The following is a 21,222-nucleotide window of genomic DNA, read 5'->3' as shown; positions in this document are numbered from 1 at the left end:
AGCCTTCCACTCAGGCTGCTGCCTGTTTCAAAGTAGACTTGATATTGAAAAAAAAAAAAAAAAAATTATCACTGATGCTAATTAGGTTTTCAAAACTGAGCCCCGCCCTCACTTTAAAGCAGCTGTTGGGTGATTTATTTATTTATTTATTTATTTATTTATTTATTTATTTTAGCAGCAGCGAGGAGTGCCGAATTGCTTAGCGTGTGTTTCCGGGGGTGGGGTGGGCGAGTGGGCTTGGTTCTGGGCGCCCTGAGGTGACTGCCCGCTCGGCATCGCACCCCGCTGGGGCACCGAGGTGGACTTGTTTTGCTTTTTAATTATGGCACGCTCGTTCCTGCAAGCTCAGAACGGCGTGTGCTGCTAGCGGCGGCGCTGAAGGAAATCGCAAAGGTCTGCGCCGGGGAACCCCCTGCCTGGGGGTGCGCTGGGGACGCTGCCGAAGCGGCTGCTTTCCGAAGGCCGGCGCCGTTGCGGGGGGGGGGGGAGGAGGGGTGACTCGCGCCGCCGTGCTCGAGCCCGGCCGCTGTGAGGTCATAACGCACAGGAGTGCCCCCAAGCCCCGCCCCTCCCCTCCGCCCGGCTGCTACGGCGGCCGCCGCCCGCGCACCCCCCTCCACGCGGGCAGGGCCGGGCCGAGCCGAGCCGCGCCGGGGCCGGGAGCGCCTGCCGTCCCTCCGGAGGCGGCGGCGGGCCGCTCTGCCTCGCCTCTTCCCTCAGCCCTCGCGGCAGCGCGGGGAAGGCGTTGCGCTGCGGGAGGCGCTCGCTGAATGAGCGGCTGAGGGGAAGGAGGGAGCGAAGCGGCGTTCCGTTCCGTTGCGTTCCGGCCCGGCCGGGGGAGCTGACCAGGGGACCTCCCGGAGCCCCGGCCGGCGGGGCGGGGCGGCGGCGAGGGGAGGAGGCGGGCCCCCCGCCTTGGCTTCCCCGCGGCCGCCCCGGCTGGCGGCCCCTCGCGGCGGGCGGCAGGGCATGTCCGCGGCGCAGGTGTCGGCGGCGCCCGCCGAGCGGCGGGGCTGGGGCGCTGAGGCCGGCGGCCCGGCGGTCGGCCGGCCCCGGGACTCGGAGGAGCCCCGGCGGCCGGAGCCCGGCTCGCCCCGCGGGGAGGAGGCCGCGGAGGAGGGCGGCCGGCAGCGGCCGGTGGTGGAAGCCCCGCCGCCCAAGGAGAACCCGTGGACGAGGCGCAGACCCGCGCGGGACAGCCCCTCCCCGCCCGCGGCGGACGGGCCGCTCGTCCCGCAGGACCCAGGTGCGGCGGCTGGGCCGGGACCGGGACCAGGGTGGGGGGCGGCGGGCGGGCCGGGTGCTGGCTGGCGTGTGGCGGTGGTTTTCTGGTTTTGCTTGGGTTTTTTTTTTTTTTTCCACACGAAACACGCGTGTTCCTCCCCGCTCCCCGGGCGGGCAGCGCGCTGCCGGAGCCGGGCCCGGGTGCGGGTCGGCCGGCGGTGCAGCTCCGCGGGAGCCGAGCCGGGCGCTCTGGCTTTTGACATACATGGGCAGAGGAGGGAAGCGGGCGAGGGGAGGGGGGGTCCGGCCGCCGCCTTCGCCCGGCTCGGGGCGGCGGGGGACGGACGGGGCGGCTCGGCGTGGGGGGGACAGACACGGGGACACGGTTAGGGTGAGGGAGCCGCTGCGCCGGCTGCAGCCTCCCGGGGATCCAAATGGTCACCCCCGGCCTGGGGAGGGGGGGGGGGGGGGGAGTGTGACCTCCGGCGAGCCCTGCATGGTGCTGAGCTCTGGTACTGGCAAAAAGGGCCGGTAAGCTACTTGTCTCGCTTTGCTTTTCTTTAGAAATATTGCCAAATCCTGTTTGCTTTACCGCAGGTCTTTTTTGCCTAATTATATAGTGAGGCCCTCTGTACGATCTGTTACTTGGTTTTGCTTTCCAGAAGGTTTGGATTGCAGAGGCTTCAAATGTTAACAAAAGCAGTCGGTTTGCTTGCTCGCAGGGTTCAAACTGTTTATGTGGAAAGAGAGAGAGCGAGAGCATAGTTTTTTGGCCTTTGATCGCTACATGTAAGATAAAGCTACTTTATAGGCTCCATACCGACTAAACAGGCAGATGGCTTTACAAAGTTGGACCTTGAAGACCTGACTTGAAATTGCCAGGCTTTATGCTTAGGCTAGCAAAGCGTTCCTAGAAGTTAGCAGCTTTTTGAAGTATTGTTCTTGGCTCGAAGTAAACCGCTGACCTCAAAATACGTATTTCAACCTGTGTTTCCTGAGAATTTCAATCTCAGCACTTGCTCCTGAAGGCACCTGACAAACCTTTTTGTGATCTGACAGTCGCTTTTATGCTGGAATTAAATACGTACTTCCTTCACAAAGAGAAAGACATAATTTATAGTTTCAAGCATACAGGTCATGCAAGCAGAGGAAAGAGTTCTCCAGACCGCAAAATCTCTACTTAGCTGAAGATCAAACCTTTTGGCAACATATATAGTCGTCTTTATCATTTCAGCTGTTTTGTTTGCGTGTACTGACGCACTTGTAAATACCTATTTATGCCTAGCTTCTACAATCCAGCTTGCTGGGCAGCAGCTTGTGGTCTTGTCCATACATGAAAGAGAACTTGTCACACATTTGGCTTGCAGTGGCAGTAATAAGAATGTAATAATTATTACTACTGCAGTGGCAGTAGTAATAATAATGGTACATCAGAAGCATTGGAAAAACTTCTTTTGTTGCATGAGCACCTCGTGCTTCACCTTCTGTAAAGTTTACTTTTCAGCTTAAGATAAAACACACAAATAGTTGTTGAAGGAAGGAGAAGGGAGAAAGGAGGCAGTGACTTCATATGCTGTGCACGTTATATGCTTAATTTGATGCTTTCAGAGAACTTTAGATTCTTTTTCTTCTGTGTAGAAGTTGTGCTTACCCTTTATTAAATTAACATTAAGCTGAGTAGTTGCACCGCAACATCTTTTTCAGTGGCAAGTGTATAGTTTAGCAAATATGGGAGTCACTGTTGCTGGTAATGGCATCGGTGAGGAACACATGCCAGAGTGCGTGTTTTGGTTTGGCCACCACTGAAAGCACCATGAAGGAGCCACCGCTCTCTCCTTTGTAAAAGACAAAGCAGCTGATCTTTCCTGGCTGTTTGAAGGAAGGAATTGCCATGTGCCTCCGTCTGCAGCAAGGGATGTATTTTGAAGTAACTAATTGCATGTTGGCACAGGAAAATCAGTCACGCTAGGCCCTTATGAATGTAGTAGTATGGAAATTAGTCATGTGAAATAATAAGTAGATGAGCAGAAATACTACTGGGATGGAATGTAAAACTCTCCGTAAAGAGGATAATAAAACGTAAAAGAATCTCACATCAAAGTAGTGACTGAATCCTGTTCGACTTGTTGATCCTGGCTTAATTTGTTGAAAGTTTCCCCAAGACGTGCAAGTATGGTATGTTCAGTGATAGTTACACACTTGAGAAGATCGACCCCAGTCTGTCATCTTTTGACTTTCATTTAGTGTGGTATTAGTTTGTAATGGAGGCAAACCTGACTCTCGTTACTGAAAGAAACTGTTAAAGTCACCCAACACTGGAAGGAAAAAAGTAATGTAAAAGGCTTAAAATTCGTGAGGAAAGAATTTGGTCAAAGCATTGTTACTATGGCCTATTATTTTTTTGTCTCGGATGTGTTGGTAGGTTTTAATCATGTTATAGTAAACCAAACATCTAACGTAAACATATTTGAATTTTTCATGGTATGTTTGTTACCACAGTTCATTGTTTCTGACTAAGCCTTTTATTAAACTTCTCTTTTAAACAGAATAATTTCAGAATTATACAGCTACTTTTACATCCTAATCTGCATTTAACTCGTGGAGAAAGACTTACTGCGGTGTGAAATTGCTAATGAAATTAATGGGCGTCTGTCTAATCCTGGTGATTGTGAACACAGGGACTTAGCTTTAGCAAGGGCTGTCAAATGATGAAAGGTGCTTCCGCGGTGTGTCCTCCTCCTCTTGTAGTGCCCAGCCGATAGATTGCAGTTAAGTCTTCAGTTCTTCAAGCTGAAGCTCTATGAGTAAGAGGAGAGGAACGGTTGCAAGGAAGAAGCCCTATATAATCTCGTAGATAATTTTTTACAAAGTAACAAGATAAGCTTTTTTTAAATTGAGCCAACAAGATGTGTCCCTACGGAAGCTGCGGAGCAACCCTGCGTTAGTCCTGTATTCCTTGTCTTTCCTCTGAGTCTTGTTTTTCCTCAGCTACCCCTCAGAGCTGGGCTCTCACAGAAGAGGCTAGTTACCCTTCCTTCACATAAGCAATTTGCCCAGGATGGAGTTGTTGAAATAATTTTATTACGAAAGTTCTCCCACCTCTTCGTTTGATGAAACCTGAAGTGCTGTCCTTTTTGTAAACTTGCAAAAGGGAATCCGAATGACAGGTTCTCTAGTCTTCATGTGATTTGTATAGCTGATGTGGGTCTCTAATGATTCATTAGATAATTATTCAAAAATTGTTCATGAAATTTATTAAAGTATTCAGTGCAGCAAAATACCCGTGCTGCTGAAGTGGTTGAAGTGGGTTTGCTTCCTAGTGTGCTTGAATGATGTAGTTAATTAAAATAACTGCACACTTCAGTCTTTTATATTGTGCTCAGTTTGTCTTTCTTCATTGCATTTATTTCTGGGCATCAAAGAACACCTTTGATATTTTGGTAGCAGAACCAGTTCACTGTAGTGCTATTGTATAAATTAATTTGCTTTAGTCTGTTAGCAAACAGGTTGTAAAAGTACAGTGTAGTAAAAGTATACCGTGCTACTAGGACTAGCAAGCTTTTGATTAGTAAATGGGTACATCATCTGATTATCAAATTTTTTTGTGTATCTAAGGCCGATATTATCGTTAGTTCTTATGAATTCACTGAGTGTTTAAATAGCAGCTTTTAAAAATTATTTTAAGAATTATCAGAAGGTACAACATTGACAATTACCCCGACCCTGAAGGGATTACAAACGTTATCTTTACAAACCTGCTGTCTGTATTTTAGCTGTATATAACAGCATATGTCATTTTGTATGGTAGAGCTTTTTTTTGTTGTTGTTTCTAAACTGGAGACCTGTTATGGAGAGAAATCCATCCTGCTGCCTAGAGTCTAAAAGACAGTGCTGGCTTGCTGTGCTCTAGCATGCGCTCCCTTTAGACCATGAACGTTTTTGTAGAAATTGAGTCACAGGTTGCAGCTTTCTATGAAGCAGCTAAGAAAAAATTGAGATGAGAAATGAAATGCAAGGAAAATAAAGAGTATAATGGTTAATCATGTATTGGGGATTTTTTCCCTATTGCTTGTTGTATTGAAAAACTGACTGGTTTTGAATGTAAATAGGTGGAAGGATGCAGGTGTCCTAACTTGCTGCCTTGGTTAGTTGTTCAAATAGCGTGAAGAAGGTCAATCTAATGTAGTTTTGCTATAACATGCTAGAACTATTGTAGGAAAGGATGTTACTGTAATTACTGGTTTTGTTGTTGTGGTTTTTTTTGTTTTCCCAGAATCTTGGATATAAATCCATGCTCTAGATTTAAATTATGATGTACTCCAAGGGATTGTTTTGTCACATTTGCAAGACTTTCGCATTTATCTGTTAAAACAATAGATTTAAGTATAGCTTACCTTTCTTAAAAATGGATTATACTCTGAAGTTTCAAACTGAGCATTGAAAGAAAAATGTTGTACAAGTTCAATAAATGTGTTCCACTGAAGTTTTGAAGAGCTGTTCTGCTGGGTGATTTCAGCTGCCACCCGAAGCACTTCTGGTATTTATGCAATGTTGTTCCTTCACTGAAGGAGATACACGTGCAGTCCAAGTAAAAATAAAACTTGAATATTGGCTAGAAATCCTTACAGCATAAACTGTGTTTGTATCGAAATTAGAATGTGTTCCACCTTTTGGTAACAGACTTTGCTTTCAGAAGAAATTGGCAATATCATCCCTCCCCTTCTATCAGGAAAAAATTACTTGCTGACTAGTTATTTGCAGAACTTCAAACCATCCATTCTGAAGTACTACTACTGAAAACGTAATTTGTCTTGTAATCAGTGGTACTTTGGTGATACATCTTTAAGTACAAGCTTTGCTTCTCTTATCTCTGCACAGCATCCAGTCTGCTTTTCCTTTTTCGTTATGGTTGTCCCAGAGGATTGCTGCTGTTTTGGTGGTTCCAAAATTCGTCTTTCATTTTTCAGAACTGTCATCCCGTGTATCTTGACATACTGCGCTTGGCATGTTCGCGCATCCATGTTCCTAACATGAGATATTTTCTACAGAAGATGTGGTGTATTAAGAGACTTGGAAGAACCATAATAAAAATAGCTTCGAAGGCTGATTTATGTTTTCATGTGGATGGCATCTTTACTGGATGGAGTTCAGTGATTGGAAGATGATTATTGGCAATTAAACTTCCTCACCCTTGATTTTAATTTTTTCCTCACCCCTTCAAAACTCAGCTGAAACCCAGCAAGTAAAGTAATTGAAGATAACTGAATTCTTTTATCAACACAGCATGCTGTTACTGAACAGGTTACCTTGTAGCATATGACTGAATAAGCCATTTTAATACAGTTAGGTTGGAATTAACAATAAGTGAAATAGTTTATTCGCAAGGGCTTGTTGGGTTCTGCCGGAGCAATGTACTAAAGCTGCCATTTCTCGGTATTCGGCACTGTTACGTGGTGGTGAAACCAAACACCGGGGTAATGTTAAGCATAGAGCTTTTATCTAAATGCACTCTAGAGGAAGTTTTGCCTGAACAGCGGCTCTAGGCCTGTTCCTAACATAACAGATGTGACCTGGGTAAAACCTTTAAGTGATCTGATGTTTTGTTCTTTTACTCTCCCACCCTCTTTTTTTTTTTTTTTTTTTTTTTTTCCCTTCCCCTTTATCTTCCCTTTCGTGCTTCACGCTAAAATCCAACTCCCACACGATAAGCCCCAGAAAGCCGGTCAGGAAAGATCAGTTAAATTTGGTTTTGAGCATGGCTCTTCTGGGAGGACCAGAAACTCTGTGGAGTTGTTTTCAGGTAGGGAAGTACAGAGCGTGGTGAGATCTCAGGCCTTTGAGTTCAGAAAGGGCATCGTCGACTAGGCGGTGTATTGCCTAATATTCATTTTCTTTTCATTTAGTGTGCAAATGCATCTTCCAAGTCTTGGATTACTACATACAGATAAGAGAGATTCCTTAAAACGAGTTGGGTCTCATTCTACTCGATTCAGATAGCGTCTCTTGCCACCTGGAATAATATCCCATGACTAAGATAGTGCGGCGACATTGAGTCTTTTATTTCTGAATCCCTCGCTACGCCCTGGTGACACACAGAGTAGAAGTTCTGGCAGAGCAGTCCTTCAGCAGCAATTTAAGTAAAAGTGCTGTGAGATGGAAAAAGGGCTTCAGTAAGGTAATTGAACAGCTAAAGAGAGATGTGTGTTTACAGCCTGCTGGAGGACAAATGCTGTGGCCGGTCAGTTTACCTTTACAGATAATTGGCAGTTTTGTTGGAGAAAATTACAAATTTGTTTGCTGCTCCACCTCTCCAGCTGTTTGTCTTGTTTTGTAAAGGGCCATTAGTTTACTATTGAATGACAAGTAAAAATTAGGATTACACAGTCACTGTGTGTTGCTGAAAGCTCTCAGTCTAAAGTTAATTGAGGCTGAGTAACAAGAAAGAGGCAGTTTGGGTGTGTTGTGTGTGTTTTGTCTTTGTTTTAAAAAGCAGATCTGTAGGAGAGGGGAAAAAACCTGCTGGTAAGTGGTGTGGCCAAGGTCAAAGGCCGATCAGGATTCACTGACTTCACGTCTTGTGCGATGTGCAAGTCGTATGTAGCGGTATGAATATAATTTACAGTGGAATACGGAGTATACATTAGTGTATGCTTCTAACGTTCACGGTGTATTCCAGGAAGCAGACGGAGAGGGTTTTCGGAGTCACTGGGGCACGAGGGTGGGGTTCCCAGTGTGAAGCTGCGATAAGGAAGATTAGTCACTGGATGGAAAAGAGATAAGGGTTGAGGAGGTGATGTTATCCCTGTATGAAATAATGGTCCACTGGTGATTTCAGTCGTGTTTGATGTTTCAAGCTTGTCTTGCAATAAAATACTGAATAAGTTTCAAGGAAAGGTTGTGACTGCTTCTCTATGGGAAAATACGCATTGGGAGAACAGGCCCTGGGCTTAACAGAAGTTAAGAGGTGGTTTCCTCTGTCTCAATTCTAATCTCCAAGAAAAATAGCCTGATACTAGTGGGGTTTTTCCCCTGAATTCCCAACTCAAAAAGCAGAACACAATTGAGATGGGTAGGGAAAAATTGCACAGAATAAGAAAATCAGATTCATATACAGAACGGTAATTGCACATGTATTAAAAGATGTAGTAAGTTTAAATAGACTTTTTTTTTAACGTAGGTGATTGATCCTAGATTAGGTTAGGCCCAATAACGTTGCCATATATGAGAGAGAGAGTAATTTCCAAGCATTATATTAATTCCTGGCAGACATTACTGGCAGAAGCGAGTCTCTTGCTCAGGAGATGAGATGGGATCATTATTATAAAGTTTAGGTCTTGACTCAGGATGGTTCTGAAAATGTATGAGTGTCAGCTTTGTTGCAAATGCTCATATTTATCATAAACATATCCACTGTGGAATTTGGGCATTAAAATTTATTAGTCTTAATGTAGTTTTTATAGTCATTTTCTCTTTTCACCTTTCCTTATATTTTTTTTTCATTGCTCTGGCTTGATTATGAGCAATATGGCTAAATTTTATTTGGCATTTGAGTAATTGCTTATAAAAGGAAATTACTAGGAATTTGTGAATATGTAATTGCTTCTGTGTTTTTTCCATGCTTGCATAACGATAGATTTTGTAAATTAATTCTGTCTTATAAATATAGCTTCTAATAGGGTAACTTTTTAAATGTGTTTCAGGGGCTCATTTTCTTTGCTGCTACTTAGGTTAAAATACTAGTGTTTTGAGATAGTCTTGACCTTATAGCTGAGCAAATGCTTAAATACTGTCTTATGCAGTATCTTGTACACCTGGTTTTCAAGATTTTTTTACACTCATTATGAATGGGAGTTTTTCAATGTCATGTACTATCAGTTACTTTATGGAAGCATTCATTGAATTCCATACCAAGGCCTCAAAAAAAACTTTGGTGTAGTATGATAGTTAAACAGAGTTGTTAAAAGTATACCTTCCTTACTCTTTTAAAGTGCAGTCTAATTCTTCACCTGAAAATATTTTTCTTCCTTTTCAGAACTACAAAACTCCACTAAAGTTATAAAAGCAGCGAAACCCAGGACAAGGAAATGCAGCAAGGTTTGTATTTGCAAGAAGGACATTTAGCTATGAGTTACTGGACTGATTGTGTTAGAAGTCCCAGTTAATCTAACCTGTTAATCTAAACTGGCATTTAGCTCAGCTGATAACATGGTAGGAAAATGAAATAATTTCAAATTACTATGTCTGGCTGTAAATATTCAATATGGTAAATAGCTGATATTACTAAAATAAGAAGATAGCAAGGTATTTTGAAGTTACAACCAGAAGTGTTACGTTCCACCTTGATAATGGTTAGTTTTGAAGACAGAGAAAAGTAAAAAAGGAAGGGAAATTTAAAATTAGAAGGGATGCTAAAGTGGTGTGTGTATGAGGGATAAGGAAAGGCGCTTTTGTTTAAAAAAGCAATGGGATTATATAAAAATGTGAAGGGTCTGCAAAGAAACAACATCACTTGAGCACAAGCGGTGCTAGATTGGTTTTGGAAATCCTTTTTGCTTATTATGTGATGTGTGTGCTTTATGTGCCATTATAAAATTATCATTATGACAACAGGAGGCACTGAATCCTTTTATTGAAAAAATTAAGTTTCTGAAATTTTGTACAGCCACTTCTTTTTACGTTGAATAATACCTGTGCTCAAAGGTCTTCCAGAAGCTAAGAGACTTTTAAGCAGTAGATACCTTTAAATCACATAGGAAGCTATGTGTAAGACAATATTTAATCTGACAATTGTTTTACGTGTGCTCAAAAGTCATAAGCCCTCTTTGTTTTATAATAGAATGTAGGAAATCTTGCTTGCTTGCTATCTTTTTTTGGCTGTGCTCACTTAAAATATTCTTCATGAAGGCATTCTTTAGGCAGTTACACTAATTACAAGCTAAGGCGTATTGGACCTTGATTTGGATGTAACTGCAATGAATAGTTGTTTCTACAATTGATCATATTGTGTTTTCAAAAGTTGTGTGTTTGTTTTCTGTTGTATTTCTCAGTTTTTAAAAGTTACCACTTCTAACAGTTCTGCTCAAAGGGTAGTCTGGCCATCTGAGTCATGACTGATGTCTTCCATGTATTAAAAAGGACTAAATCTAGGAAGTAGTATAAACTGTTTGTCATCTTTGCAGGCTGATGATTTTGATGATATCACAAACTGGCCAACACCAAGCGAAATAGCAAACAATGAAGTAAGTATCCTTTGTTATCTTCAGTATTATTTTTTAAAAAACCATATTGACTTCTCTGCTTAATACCGTTCCCCCCAGAATGCGCTTTGGGTGTTGTAGGGTTTCAGCAGAAATTTTGTCAATAATTCAGGATACTGGTCTGTGCTTAACTTCTGCACTGGCACTGGAATTTCTGAACCCTTCACAAGCCCACACGCATACACTCCATTTATCGTTAGTGGTGTGCCATGGCCATGTAGGTAAAAACGTGCCATATTTACTCCACCATTTTAAAACTTGTATTTCCCTTTTCTATTCATTGGGAAGTTTATGCACAGATGAGAAGGCGTTTGGGGTTGTGAACATGCTGCCCTCCCCTGTGGTTCAGAATGCTTTGTGCAGGTTGTCTTAGGACAGCTTAGTTATCCTTGCCCTATTCCTCTGATATATTTTCCCCTTGCTGGATTCTTAGTTATCTGTTTCGTCAAATTATCTTCCTTTTGCTTTATCTCAAGTGATAAGTGCATAATATATCTTACACCTCTTTTATGCTATTTAAAGCAAGAACAGAGCACAGATTATCGCAAGCTATGAGGTGCCATTTCACTCTTTGCTTGAGTTCTGCAGCACCCCTGTGATGCTTTTACTGTTTTCTTGGTGAGGGAAACCAGAAGATTTGGGTTCAACAATGTGCATTGTATAATTGAAAGTGTCCAAATGAAAACTGAAAAAGAGTATTAAGATAGTTTGGCATGAATCATTTGTCCTGCAGGCTCTGTTTCTAACACCCTCCTTTCTCCCTCAACTGATTGTCATTAACTTTGTTGTTTATGTCAGCAACAAAACATTTTCAGGTATCTAACCAGGCTTTTAGTGTTGCAGGTCAAAATTATAGATCTCTGTAGATTTGATGCAACATTATGTTTACTGCTAGGTAGAATTTGCCTCCTCTAGTAGCTTGTTCTACAGGATCTCAAAGAAAATATTTGAGATTGCTAGAAGAATCTTTAAAACCTGAATAGATCATATGCCAATAAATTAATGCTCGTTCAGTTGCTCACATACCAGTTAGAATACTTTAGTGTGTGCATACATCCCGTCGTGGTTTAGGATTTATACAGGATCCTTGATTTGACTTTTTTTTTTTAAAGTATTTATAAGATTCTCCATCATCAATATTCCTGTCAGTTGCTGAGATGTTGCGAACAGAAGAGACTACCACTTCAGAAGGGGACAGTGGTGATATATTTAACAATATCATGAAGGGCACATGACTTGCTTCCTAAAGCTGCTACTTTGTCTGGTGGCATTAGAGGTGTATAACTCTCAGCGGTGCATCAAACTCCTTCCTTAGTTACTCATAAGATTAGAAATAATTTCACCTGTGCTTTTTATACCTCAGATGCACAGCCTCTTCATTTGCTACAGTCTAATAACTCAAAAATGCTGTTCTTGAAGATTGTGTGGTCGGTTCCACTATGCAAAACTTCTTGTTTGTAACTTTTCAGAGGCTACTGTTCTAATACATGAGAGACAGTGCAGAGAAACTCTGTGTCCAAAGAATAATGATTTTTTTTCTACCATGTCCTGATGCTCAGAAAAGGAGAGGGTCTGCTGATCTTAGATCTGAGAGATTGAATAGCATTGAAAGGATTAAATTTTATATTCTTCAATAATACTTGCAAATGCTAATGTTGATTTGTGACTAAGTCTGCAATATGCTTATTTTAGCATCTCTTCTTTTTTTGGAAATACTGATTTTAGTGACTTAAGAAAACATGCACTCATCTTTTGCATTCTCTTTAGTACTGCAGGTCTTTAGCATCTGCTTGGTTATTATGTCAAATTTTGATATGATTAATGATGTCTGTACAGTACTAATCAGAGTGGCTGAGAGATACGTATGTAGTGTTTCATAAGAATATACACATTTGATGTTTTCTGTCTGAAATATTGTGCTTTAAGAATATTTTTTTAAAATTTTTTGGTTTACCAGATGGTCTAGATTGTATTGCAGAGATGCTAATTAACCTTTTGCTGACCTAAGTATGTGAGAATTTTAGTACACAAATTCATGTAGTGTCTGTTAAACCAAATAACATTTAGTTTGTATTTAATCTCAATTGATTTGTCTAAGGGAAGGCTTTGCGTTCAAATTCATTACTGCGTAGTACTGCAGTATCTACTGTATGTACTCCAGCAGGTTCAAAGCTATCTCCACAACATAGGAGTATTCTTTCTGTTTGACTGAAATGTCTGCGAAGCTTAATTTTGCAGGTAGATATTATATCCAATCATAGGATGATCTGGGTTGGAAGGGACCTTTACAGGTCATCTTGTCCAACCCCCCTGCAAGAGCAGGGACATCTTCAAGGACATCAGGTTGCTCAGAGCCCCGTCCAACCTCACCTTGAATGTTTCCAGGGATGGGGCATCTACCACCTCTCTGGGCAACCTGTGCCAGTGTTTCACCACCCTCCTTGTAAAAAATTTCTTCCTTCTATCTAGCCTGAATGTACCCTCCTTTAGTTTACAACAATTGCCCCTTGTCCTATCGTTACAGGCCCTCCTAAAAAGTCTGTCCCCATCTTTCTTATAAGCCCTCTTTAAGTATTGAAAGGCTGCAATAAGGTCTCCCCGGAGCCTTCTCTTCTCCAGGCTGAACAACCCCAACTCTCTCAGCCTTTCCTCATAGCAGAGGTGTTCTATCCCTCTGATCATTTTCATGGCCCTCCTCTGGACCTGCTCCAACAGGTCCATGTCCTTCTTGTGCTGAGGGCTCCAGAGCTGGATGCAGTACTCCAGGTGGGGTCTCACCAGGGCGGAGTAGAGGGACAGAATCATTTCCCTCGACCTGCTGGCCATGTTTCTTATGATCCAGCCCAGGATACGGTTGGCTTTCTGGGCTGTGAGTGCACATTGCTGGCTCATGTCCAGCTTTTCATCCACCAGTACCCCCAAGTCCTTCTCTGCAGGGCTGCTCTCAATCCCTTCATCCCCCAGTCTGTAGTGATACCGAGGAAAAATGAAACTTTCCACTATTTGCTAAAATATTGTTCATTTTGCCTTCTTTGAAATCTTTGAAAGAAGTGATGATCTGCAGGATGCTGGCACTACTCAAAGGCACGCAGTTCCCAGTAAATGCCATATTCCAATGTGGGAAAAAATAAATCTGTAATCGTACACCTCCACATCCTCTGATCTTTGGTTCATGTTCTGATTTAGTGGAACAGAATTGTCAGAGTTAAGACCTATGGCTCCTTATAGTTTACATGAACATTTGGCCTGCTGTGAGACTGTGCAGCGCAGCATCATGGGAATTTCTGATTTACCATTCAGTATTCTGTAAGCACAGCTTTTTAAAGATAATCAGTCTGAACAGTAGGTACTGGTGAGTAATATTTCTTTCTTTCCTATAAAATCAATTTCAATTCTGAGCTATTGAAACATGATTGTTGTGCACTCCACAATTCTACATTTTCAGTTAAAAAACAAACAAAAACTTCCTTAGTGTAAAAATTCTTTTTATAGTCTTGCCAAGTTAGCAGAAAATAGAACTATATAAAAGGAGACTTTACAAAACAACACAGTTCTTAACACTCACCCTACTGAAGAGGTTGAGAACAGGTAATAATAAAGGAATTTTAATAGGTAAAGGAAATTTATACCCTTTGCTATCAGCAGCTGTACTGTCAGAAATAATTACCAGTATCTCTTGCAGTGTAAGACTGTAAGTCACAGTAAGAAGCCAACAAACAGAAGAGAAAAGGAGGAGAAATCTGATCAAAAAAGCAATAATGGAATCAAGGACAACCCGGAGGCAAAGCCAGATGGTCCAGGAGATAATATTAGTGAAGATGAAGCTCAAACTAATAACCAAAGGAAAAAAGGTCAGTCTGGGCACTATGTATAATGCAGTAAGTCACCATTGATACAGTTACATTAATTCCAGTTGAATGACTTGATGAAACTTTTTATGTTTTGCATTTTCTAGGTGATAGCAGAAAGCAATATATCCTGTTAGGAAGCTTAAAACAGTGGAGTGTTCTGTTTAGTCAAATAGGAATTCTGAGGAAAAAGCAGCTCATGTCCTACTGATGGTCCACGGAGCTCTGACAATTTCTGGAAAATTTTAGCGTGGCTATACAAACCATTACTGTCTCTCATATCTTTATTTCCCTAAATAGATAGCACTATGTGGGTGTATGTTACTATATATACTAACACCTCAATTTTCATGTTTTACTATTAGCTTACACCTTGAAGTGATCACTTGAGAACTAAACCAGGTTATTAATTTCCTTTTGATCCAATCTGTTACATTAAAATTAGGAAGCAAACCTGTATCTCATTTCATCAGTAGACAGAGAAACAGCTGAGAGAGTTTTAAGATATTGCTGCCATCAGCTGCTTTTTTTTCTTGCTTCCCTGCTGGTATTTCTTCAGATCCTAAAGACCTTTGCTGTTTAGATCTGTTAATCTTCCTATGTATATATTTAAAAACAAGTCCTTTATTGCTTTTAATTTTTTCAGTCTAAGTGGAAATCTAAAGGAAAGCATTCCACAGGTACAACCTATTCCCCCCCCCCTGCCCCGTGGATAACCCATTTTATGTATTTGCTTATATTTCTTGGCTACAAAGATAATATTTGCCGATCTATACTTGACTGGCATTGTGCACAATGCCAGTCAAGTATAGATCGGCAAATATTATCATCAAATAAATGGTTAGTGGATATTTTAGGCCAGCCTACAACAAAATACAGCTTTGCTAATAATTTTTGATGCACGGGAATGACCTTGAGTATCTTAAGGTAAAAATACAGTACCACAGCTAAATTCTCAGGAAAATTCTGATGGTTTGTGATTGAAATCTTTATTTTAGTAATTAACTTGGTATGTTACTTTTTACCTTTAAGTTTCATATGCAAGTTGTGAAATTATATAGTAATGAATTTACTGTATATATTTAACACTTATTTAGCTATAAATTCTTGGTAATGGAGCTTACATCTAAAAATTCATTAAATAAAAAAGCTCACCTTCATTTCATATATTTAAAGCTTAGGTAAGGTTACCTTTCAGTTTGAGAAATTCCTGTTTACTGCATTTATTTTATTTAGTCATTCATCATATCTTAAAATTTCAATGTTAAGCTTCTCCCAGTTTTTAAACTTTGAAGTTAACTGTTAGTAGTTCTACAAGAAGAATCCTATAGAATCTTTTCAGGAGCTGAAACCTCAAGTAGTACTATAATTAAGGGTAATATATTAACTTTTCAAGGTAACAAGCAGAAATGGGTGCCACTTCACTTGGATGATGTAAGATCAGACAGTCAAGAAAGATCAGGCTCTCGAACTAGCTCCAGATTTCTGCTGGAAACAAACAAGTTAATACCTCATAACAACAGACGGAATGAGTCAAAAAGTAAGTAGTTTTCAATCTCTGGGTCTTTCTATTTGTGGCGAACAAAGTATAATACCACACGAGTAGGCATTAGGTTGGCAGTTTATGTTGAAACTTGACTTTGCCTATACTAAGTAAAACCTAGTGTTACTATTTGCCAATAACCAGCAAAAAAATAAATAAATTGTACTATAGTTTAACAAATTTTAAATTGGAAAGCTTTGTTTAAAAGCTTACTGTCAGATTTTTTTTTTTAACCTCTTCACAAATTGATCAGAGTTGTAATGTCTCAGTCACTGACTCTGCTGAGTAACGGAGTTGGAAACTGTCTTTACAGTGTGTGCTGGTGCTCTGAATCAGAGCAGCATATATTTTTCTCTTCATGGCTCCCTGCAGAGTCTTGGGCCACAGCTTTACGATGCAGAAAGTTTGGAAATAGTCTCATCAGGTGGCTGCTCTGTCCTGCCCTACTGCTATTCCCATGGCTTGTTGCCACCAGAGCAATTGCTTGTGGACCTACGCTTTGAACTCTACTTTGGCAATTCTACTGATGATGTTTTTTCCTTTAAGTTGGACCAATTCCCTCAGTTCCCTGACCTATTTCTCAGCATGGCCATGCAAAAAGTTGCACCACAGCTGGTACTGCTTCTGGTCCTCAGGTGTTCTGAATACAGCTTGTCAGGTGGCAGAAGTCTTAGGATGAGCGTAACTCTTTGGTTTATGTATTTGTGTTTAAGTTTTAAAATCACAATATACATTAACAATTTAAATATTTGCTCATTATAATAAGTCCTGGACGCTACTGAGATGAGATTTGTTTATGAAGTCATTTTGGGAACAGTGATGTAAGGGTTTGATCTGGATGTCTGAGGGATTGACAGGGGCAGGGGGAGGATTTTTACTAGTGTATCACTTTCTTCAGCAATTATTCCTCAGAATGGTCAAATGACCAGAAACTTGTAGCATGCACTCTAGGCTCTAGTGATTCAAGACCAGTTTCAGTGTGAGAGAACATAAAACATCTCTTGCTCTTCAGGAATATTGGCTGTTTAAATAAAAAACTTGTTTCAGGCTTAAATATAACACTAGCTCATGAAGGTGTTCTATGTAGGACTTTTGCATGTGTCTGAGCCATGTGTACTCAGAGCGCAAGAATGAATCTGATTTGGGGAAATAGTTCAAATAATGCCTACGCATTTGGGATCTCTAAGGTTGAGGGCAGCAAGTGTGAAGGCTGAGGTCCAAATTCCCGGTGAGAGACACACATACAGATTACGATATTTATAAATTCAGAGTCTTATTTGACAGAAAATAAAGTACAGGAACCTGAATATATGAGCATACATATTTTGTTGTAGGGTTCATTAAAAATAGTTGCTAGTAAAACAAGATTTCTAATACGAATGAAGAATCATCTCTTTAGTCACTCCTTTGTTAAATTTAGCAACTCTCAATTGGATCAAGTAGGGGCTGTATCCCCAGGCATTCCTCTGACAAAGAGGTCCTCTGGCATCTGGAAGACTATGCAATTGCAGCTTAAGGAAACTTTAAGCAAGGGTGACTGACTGAAGATGGAAGTCTCTGAGAGTGTTAGGAAAAGAGAAATAAGTGGTGTGAGAGAGGGCTTAATTTTCTCTCATGAGTAAAGTGAGAATTACACCTGTTCTTAAGTTTTGAGGTGAGTGGAGCCAAGGTCCCTGGGGTCTGGTTTGGACCTGCTTGCTTTCTTTGCTGCTGCTGCTTCTCTCTTGCTCTCTTTTGCTCTGTGCAGACCACATATTTATATGAAAACCTTACATAGATTCTTACAGAGTGATCTTAGGTTTGTATGTGTTATCAAAAAGGGGTCCTTAACTTAAAAGCTTAGTTTGGGGCATGACCAGCAGAGAATAAATGATTGCTGTTAAATGGGCAGAGTCAGGAGAGCGGTAGATCACAGAATCCAAACGTCTTTTTTTGGCTCCTTCTGGGAACAAAAGGGAGGCTCCAGAGAGCCATTGCTGTGGAAATCCCACCCCGAGCAGGACCATCAAGAACTAGCAGCTCTTCCTAGCTCTCTCTAGGTACTGGGAGTGGTCCACGGGAGGACACTGTATTATCATGCCTGGAGGGAGAATTGCATGATCATCATTCCTTCCCATCCCAAGCTGATCATAGGTATTGTGATCCCTGAGCTGGCCACCAGAGTGTCCAGTTGCTTCAGAAGCATTTGAGATTGACTGCCGGTCAAGCCCATTTACACTTTTTTTTTTTATTGCTAACAGCTTCTGCCCAACTCACCCTCAGGTATGGCTGGGCAAACCTTACCGTTTCACCCTTGCAGCTTCACATCTGGCCACCCGCTTCAGCCAGCATGATTGAGTCAGTGGATTGCCTGGGCGCAAGCTGGGAACTGTATGTGACAAGGGACTCTTTGGCACGGTGATATTTAATTATGATTGCAAGTATTATGCTTTTTTCTCTTAAAGATTGGCGTCGTGATAGAGAAAAGAGAGATGATCATGATGAAGTGTGCAGCGTGAGAAGCGAGGGCGGCAGCGTTCGAGGATTCTCCAGAGGCAGAGGAAGAGGACGAGGCAGAGGAAGAGGACGAGGCAGAGGAAACCCTAGAAGTATGCAAAGAAGTAGATGCTTAGCAAAAATGTTAAAACTATGTTTATAATGTTATTGTTTGCACGTGAAGTAAGAGTTGTCTCAAAAAACATACCCTGTAACTTAATATAATTAAGTAGTTTGAGTCTTTTTAAAATCAGATGCTGAAAACCAACAGTAAAATAGCAGTGTGTGTCATGCCTTAAACTATTTGTGTGCTGGACTTAATATTTTTCATCATCTTTCTTTTATGTTCTCCTTTATTTTGAAGTGAACTTTGAATATTCAGTTGGTTATCAAGAACTGTACGGTGAAGGAACTGACCAAATATTTCAAGCTGAGCTTAATGCTAGTGTGATGTATTACTATGGTGATGGAACAGGAGTGCAGATGTATTCTGTGGATGAAGCACTTCTCAAAGAATATATAAAACATCAAATGTAAGTAGATAGTTTAATGTACAAATATTTTTTGAGATCTAGTTAAGATAAAATAACTCATTTCAAACCATGTTTAATCCTTATTATCCATATAAAGATGGAGGTTAAGGCATTTCAATTTAACTTTTTGATTTGACCATTTTACCAGTGTCAGTTTGAATTTATTCCCTAGTGGGGTGGAAAAACTGGAGTGATGGGGAGGAATTTTAAGGAAGCTGTTCTGCATCTTGTGCTGTAGTCTGGCTCTAACTCATATACCTGCTTTATTTATGGTACATAGCCCTCTTTTTATGTTGTCATGTAATTGAGATATGGATGTCTCTGAGCTTGTGCTTTTGAGTACTGTTGGTCTGTTTGCCTATAAAGCTCTTCTTGGGTGATGTAGCTAGACGTTTCCCTTATTTGCTCTCAATTTCACTTTGAGAAGTCTTGTTAGTTTTATGTTTTCAGAGTGTTTCACCTGAAACATTTAACTGAAAGAGAGTAGTTTTGCAATTATACTTGATTTTTTTCAATAATCTGAAATGTTTACTTTCTCGTGTACACCATTAGGCAATGAGGAACCATCTGGAAGACTGATTATCACCAGGAGACAAGTCAAAAAGGGCCTGGAAACCACTAGTTCATTTTAAAGAGACAGTTTCCACCACCGGCAGATATTTCATCTTCTGTACTTGCAATGGCATTTCTCTGCGATGCCTTTGTGGTGGTTTTTGATTGCCCTTGTATTCCATAAAGCAACTTGCTTATTTTATTCTTGCTTCTTTTGTTACAGTTGACGCAAAAAGGAAGAAAAAAGCCTCTTTAAGGGCAGAAAGTATCTGGCATGTGGCTATCAACTTCAAAACTTCTATTGCAGTCTTTTTTGTTACTCTTGCTGCCAGGCCCCCCCTATGAGACCTGACAGTGGACATGTACCCCCATGTCAGGATAATCGGCCTGCACTGTCCTCAGACAAGTGAGGGAGGAGCACAGACACTCCACTGTTGGCCAGATTTCTGGGCATGCAGTGTAGAATCCAGACCTTCTAAGGTAGGACATGATGATGTCCCCCTCTGCTGAGAAAAATGTCAGTTACAGCATTGGTCACATCTGACTTCTGGTTATATTTGTATTTTATTTTAGCAACAAGAGGTTGGCAGGTGTCAATAGAAGACTTGGCATGGCTGGCTAACCAGAGCCATTGGTTGCTTGTCTGATATAAACTCCTAAGGCAGTTTGATTATGGAGTTTGCTTTCCATGAGAGAGAGGGAGATTCTTGAGCAGGTTTAGAACATATCTTCACTATTTTTATGCTCCTTAAAAAAAAAAAAAAAAAAAAAAGGTGGTTTTGTTATCTATTCACATCTCTTATCACATTAAAAACGATGGGAAACAGACTTTATTCATCAACTACCTATTACTAGCTTCTAAATGGGGATGGGTTTGTCCGCCTTTCATAATTTAGTTATAAAATATTGAAGTGACTATGCCAAAGAAGGACGTATATACAGAATAAAGCTACACAGAGCTGTTAGGTCTCAAAGTTCCTTATAGAGTCCAAGATAAATCAGGATATATTAGAGAAGTGAGATTGGTTTGAATCCTAGTGAATTGATGAATTTTTAAACAATTTACCTGCTTGATAGGGAAAAATCTTAGAGACTGTGTCCAACTGAGTTAATGTGTAATTACAGTAAGAAATACACTGCTATCAAGCAGTTTATGCTTGTCCCAAGAACCAGCTTGATGTACAAGAGAGAGTAATATTTGTATTATGTAAAAAAATGTCTTTAACGTTTTTAATTATAGGCTGAAGTTGTCAGCCTGAAAAGTTTCAGTGCTTAGCAACTCCTTAGTCTGCAACATGCAGTAGAACTCTATTTAAAGCCCTCTTTCTTTAAAAAAAATAAAGAAATAAATAAAAATTCAGACATGCATCCAAGTCTGCATCAATTCAAGAATAAGCAAAGGGACTCTGAGGAAAATGAAAAAGAAAAGAAAAGCTGAAGGAGGTGTATGTGTTTAGGTTTTCCCTCTACTTGGAGCAAACTTGTGCGTTGTCTTCATTTTTCATTAATGGTCTTTCACATTCCTTTTTCTAGAGTGATGGACATCAAGTGAGGCAGTTTGAGTCAAGTTCAGTCATTGTCCATTTCTGCTTGTGGAATTTTTAACTAGGTGAATCGTTACAAGATTTTACCTTTACTGTATGACTGTAAAGGTAACATTAGAAAATGTTGATATATGGCTTTTGTGCTTGCTTGTCTTCTAGATTGGGAGGGGAAAAGAAATGTAGCAGTTCAGAACAGTAAATAGGATATTCTTGAAAGAAGCCTTCTCTTTGTGCACAGTTGCTTCA

The 21,222-nt window shown here is 40.8% G+C and overlaps 1 protein-coding gene across 2 annotated transcripts in view; it reads left to right on the top strand.

Moving 5' to 3' along the window:
- Positions 1–569: 569 nt before the first annotated feature.
- Positions 570–21,222, top strand: part of LARP1B (La ribonucleoprotein 1B) — a 33,957-nt gene continuing 13,304 nt past the window's right edge. Inside the window, exons 1-7 of one of the 2 annotated variants that reach the window (XM_075501096.1) lie at positions 570–1,246; positions 9,257–9,318; positions 10,404–10,463; positions 14,164–14,332; positions 15,726–15,869; positions 18,317–18,460; positions 18,712–18,880. In XM_075501096.1, coding sequence (XP_075357211.1) covers positions 970–1,246; positions 9,257–9,318; positions 10,404–10,463; positions 14,164–14,332; positions 15,726–15,869; positions 18,317–18,460; positions 18,712–18,880 — 1,025 coding nt within the window. In that variant the 5' untranslated portion in view covers positions 570–969. Of the gene's footprint in view, positions 1,247–9,256; positions 9,319–10,403; positions 10,464–14,163; positions 14,333–15,725; positions 15,870–18,316; positions 18,461–18,711; positions 18,881–19,764; positions 19,913–21,222 lie in introns of those variants that run through there. The other variant, XM_075501097.1, reaches the window with a different exon arrangement.

This window comes from Mycteria americana, chromosome 4 (genome assembly GCF_035582795.1).
Source record: "Mycteria americana isolate JAX WOST 10 ecotype Jacksonville Zoo and Gardens chromosome 4, USCA_MyAme_1.0, whole genome shotgun sequence".
In the NCBI taxonomy this organism is placed as follows: domain Eukaryota; kingdom Metazoa; phylum Chordata; class Aves; order Ciconiiformes; family Ciconiidae; genus Mycteria; species Mycteria americana.
Note: the sequence above shows the minus strand (reverse complement) of the source record. Positions and strands in the feature narration are given on the sequence as shown.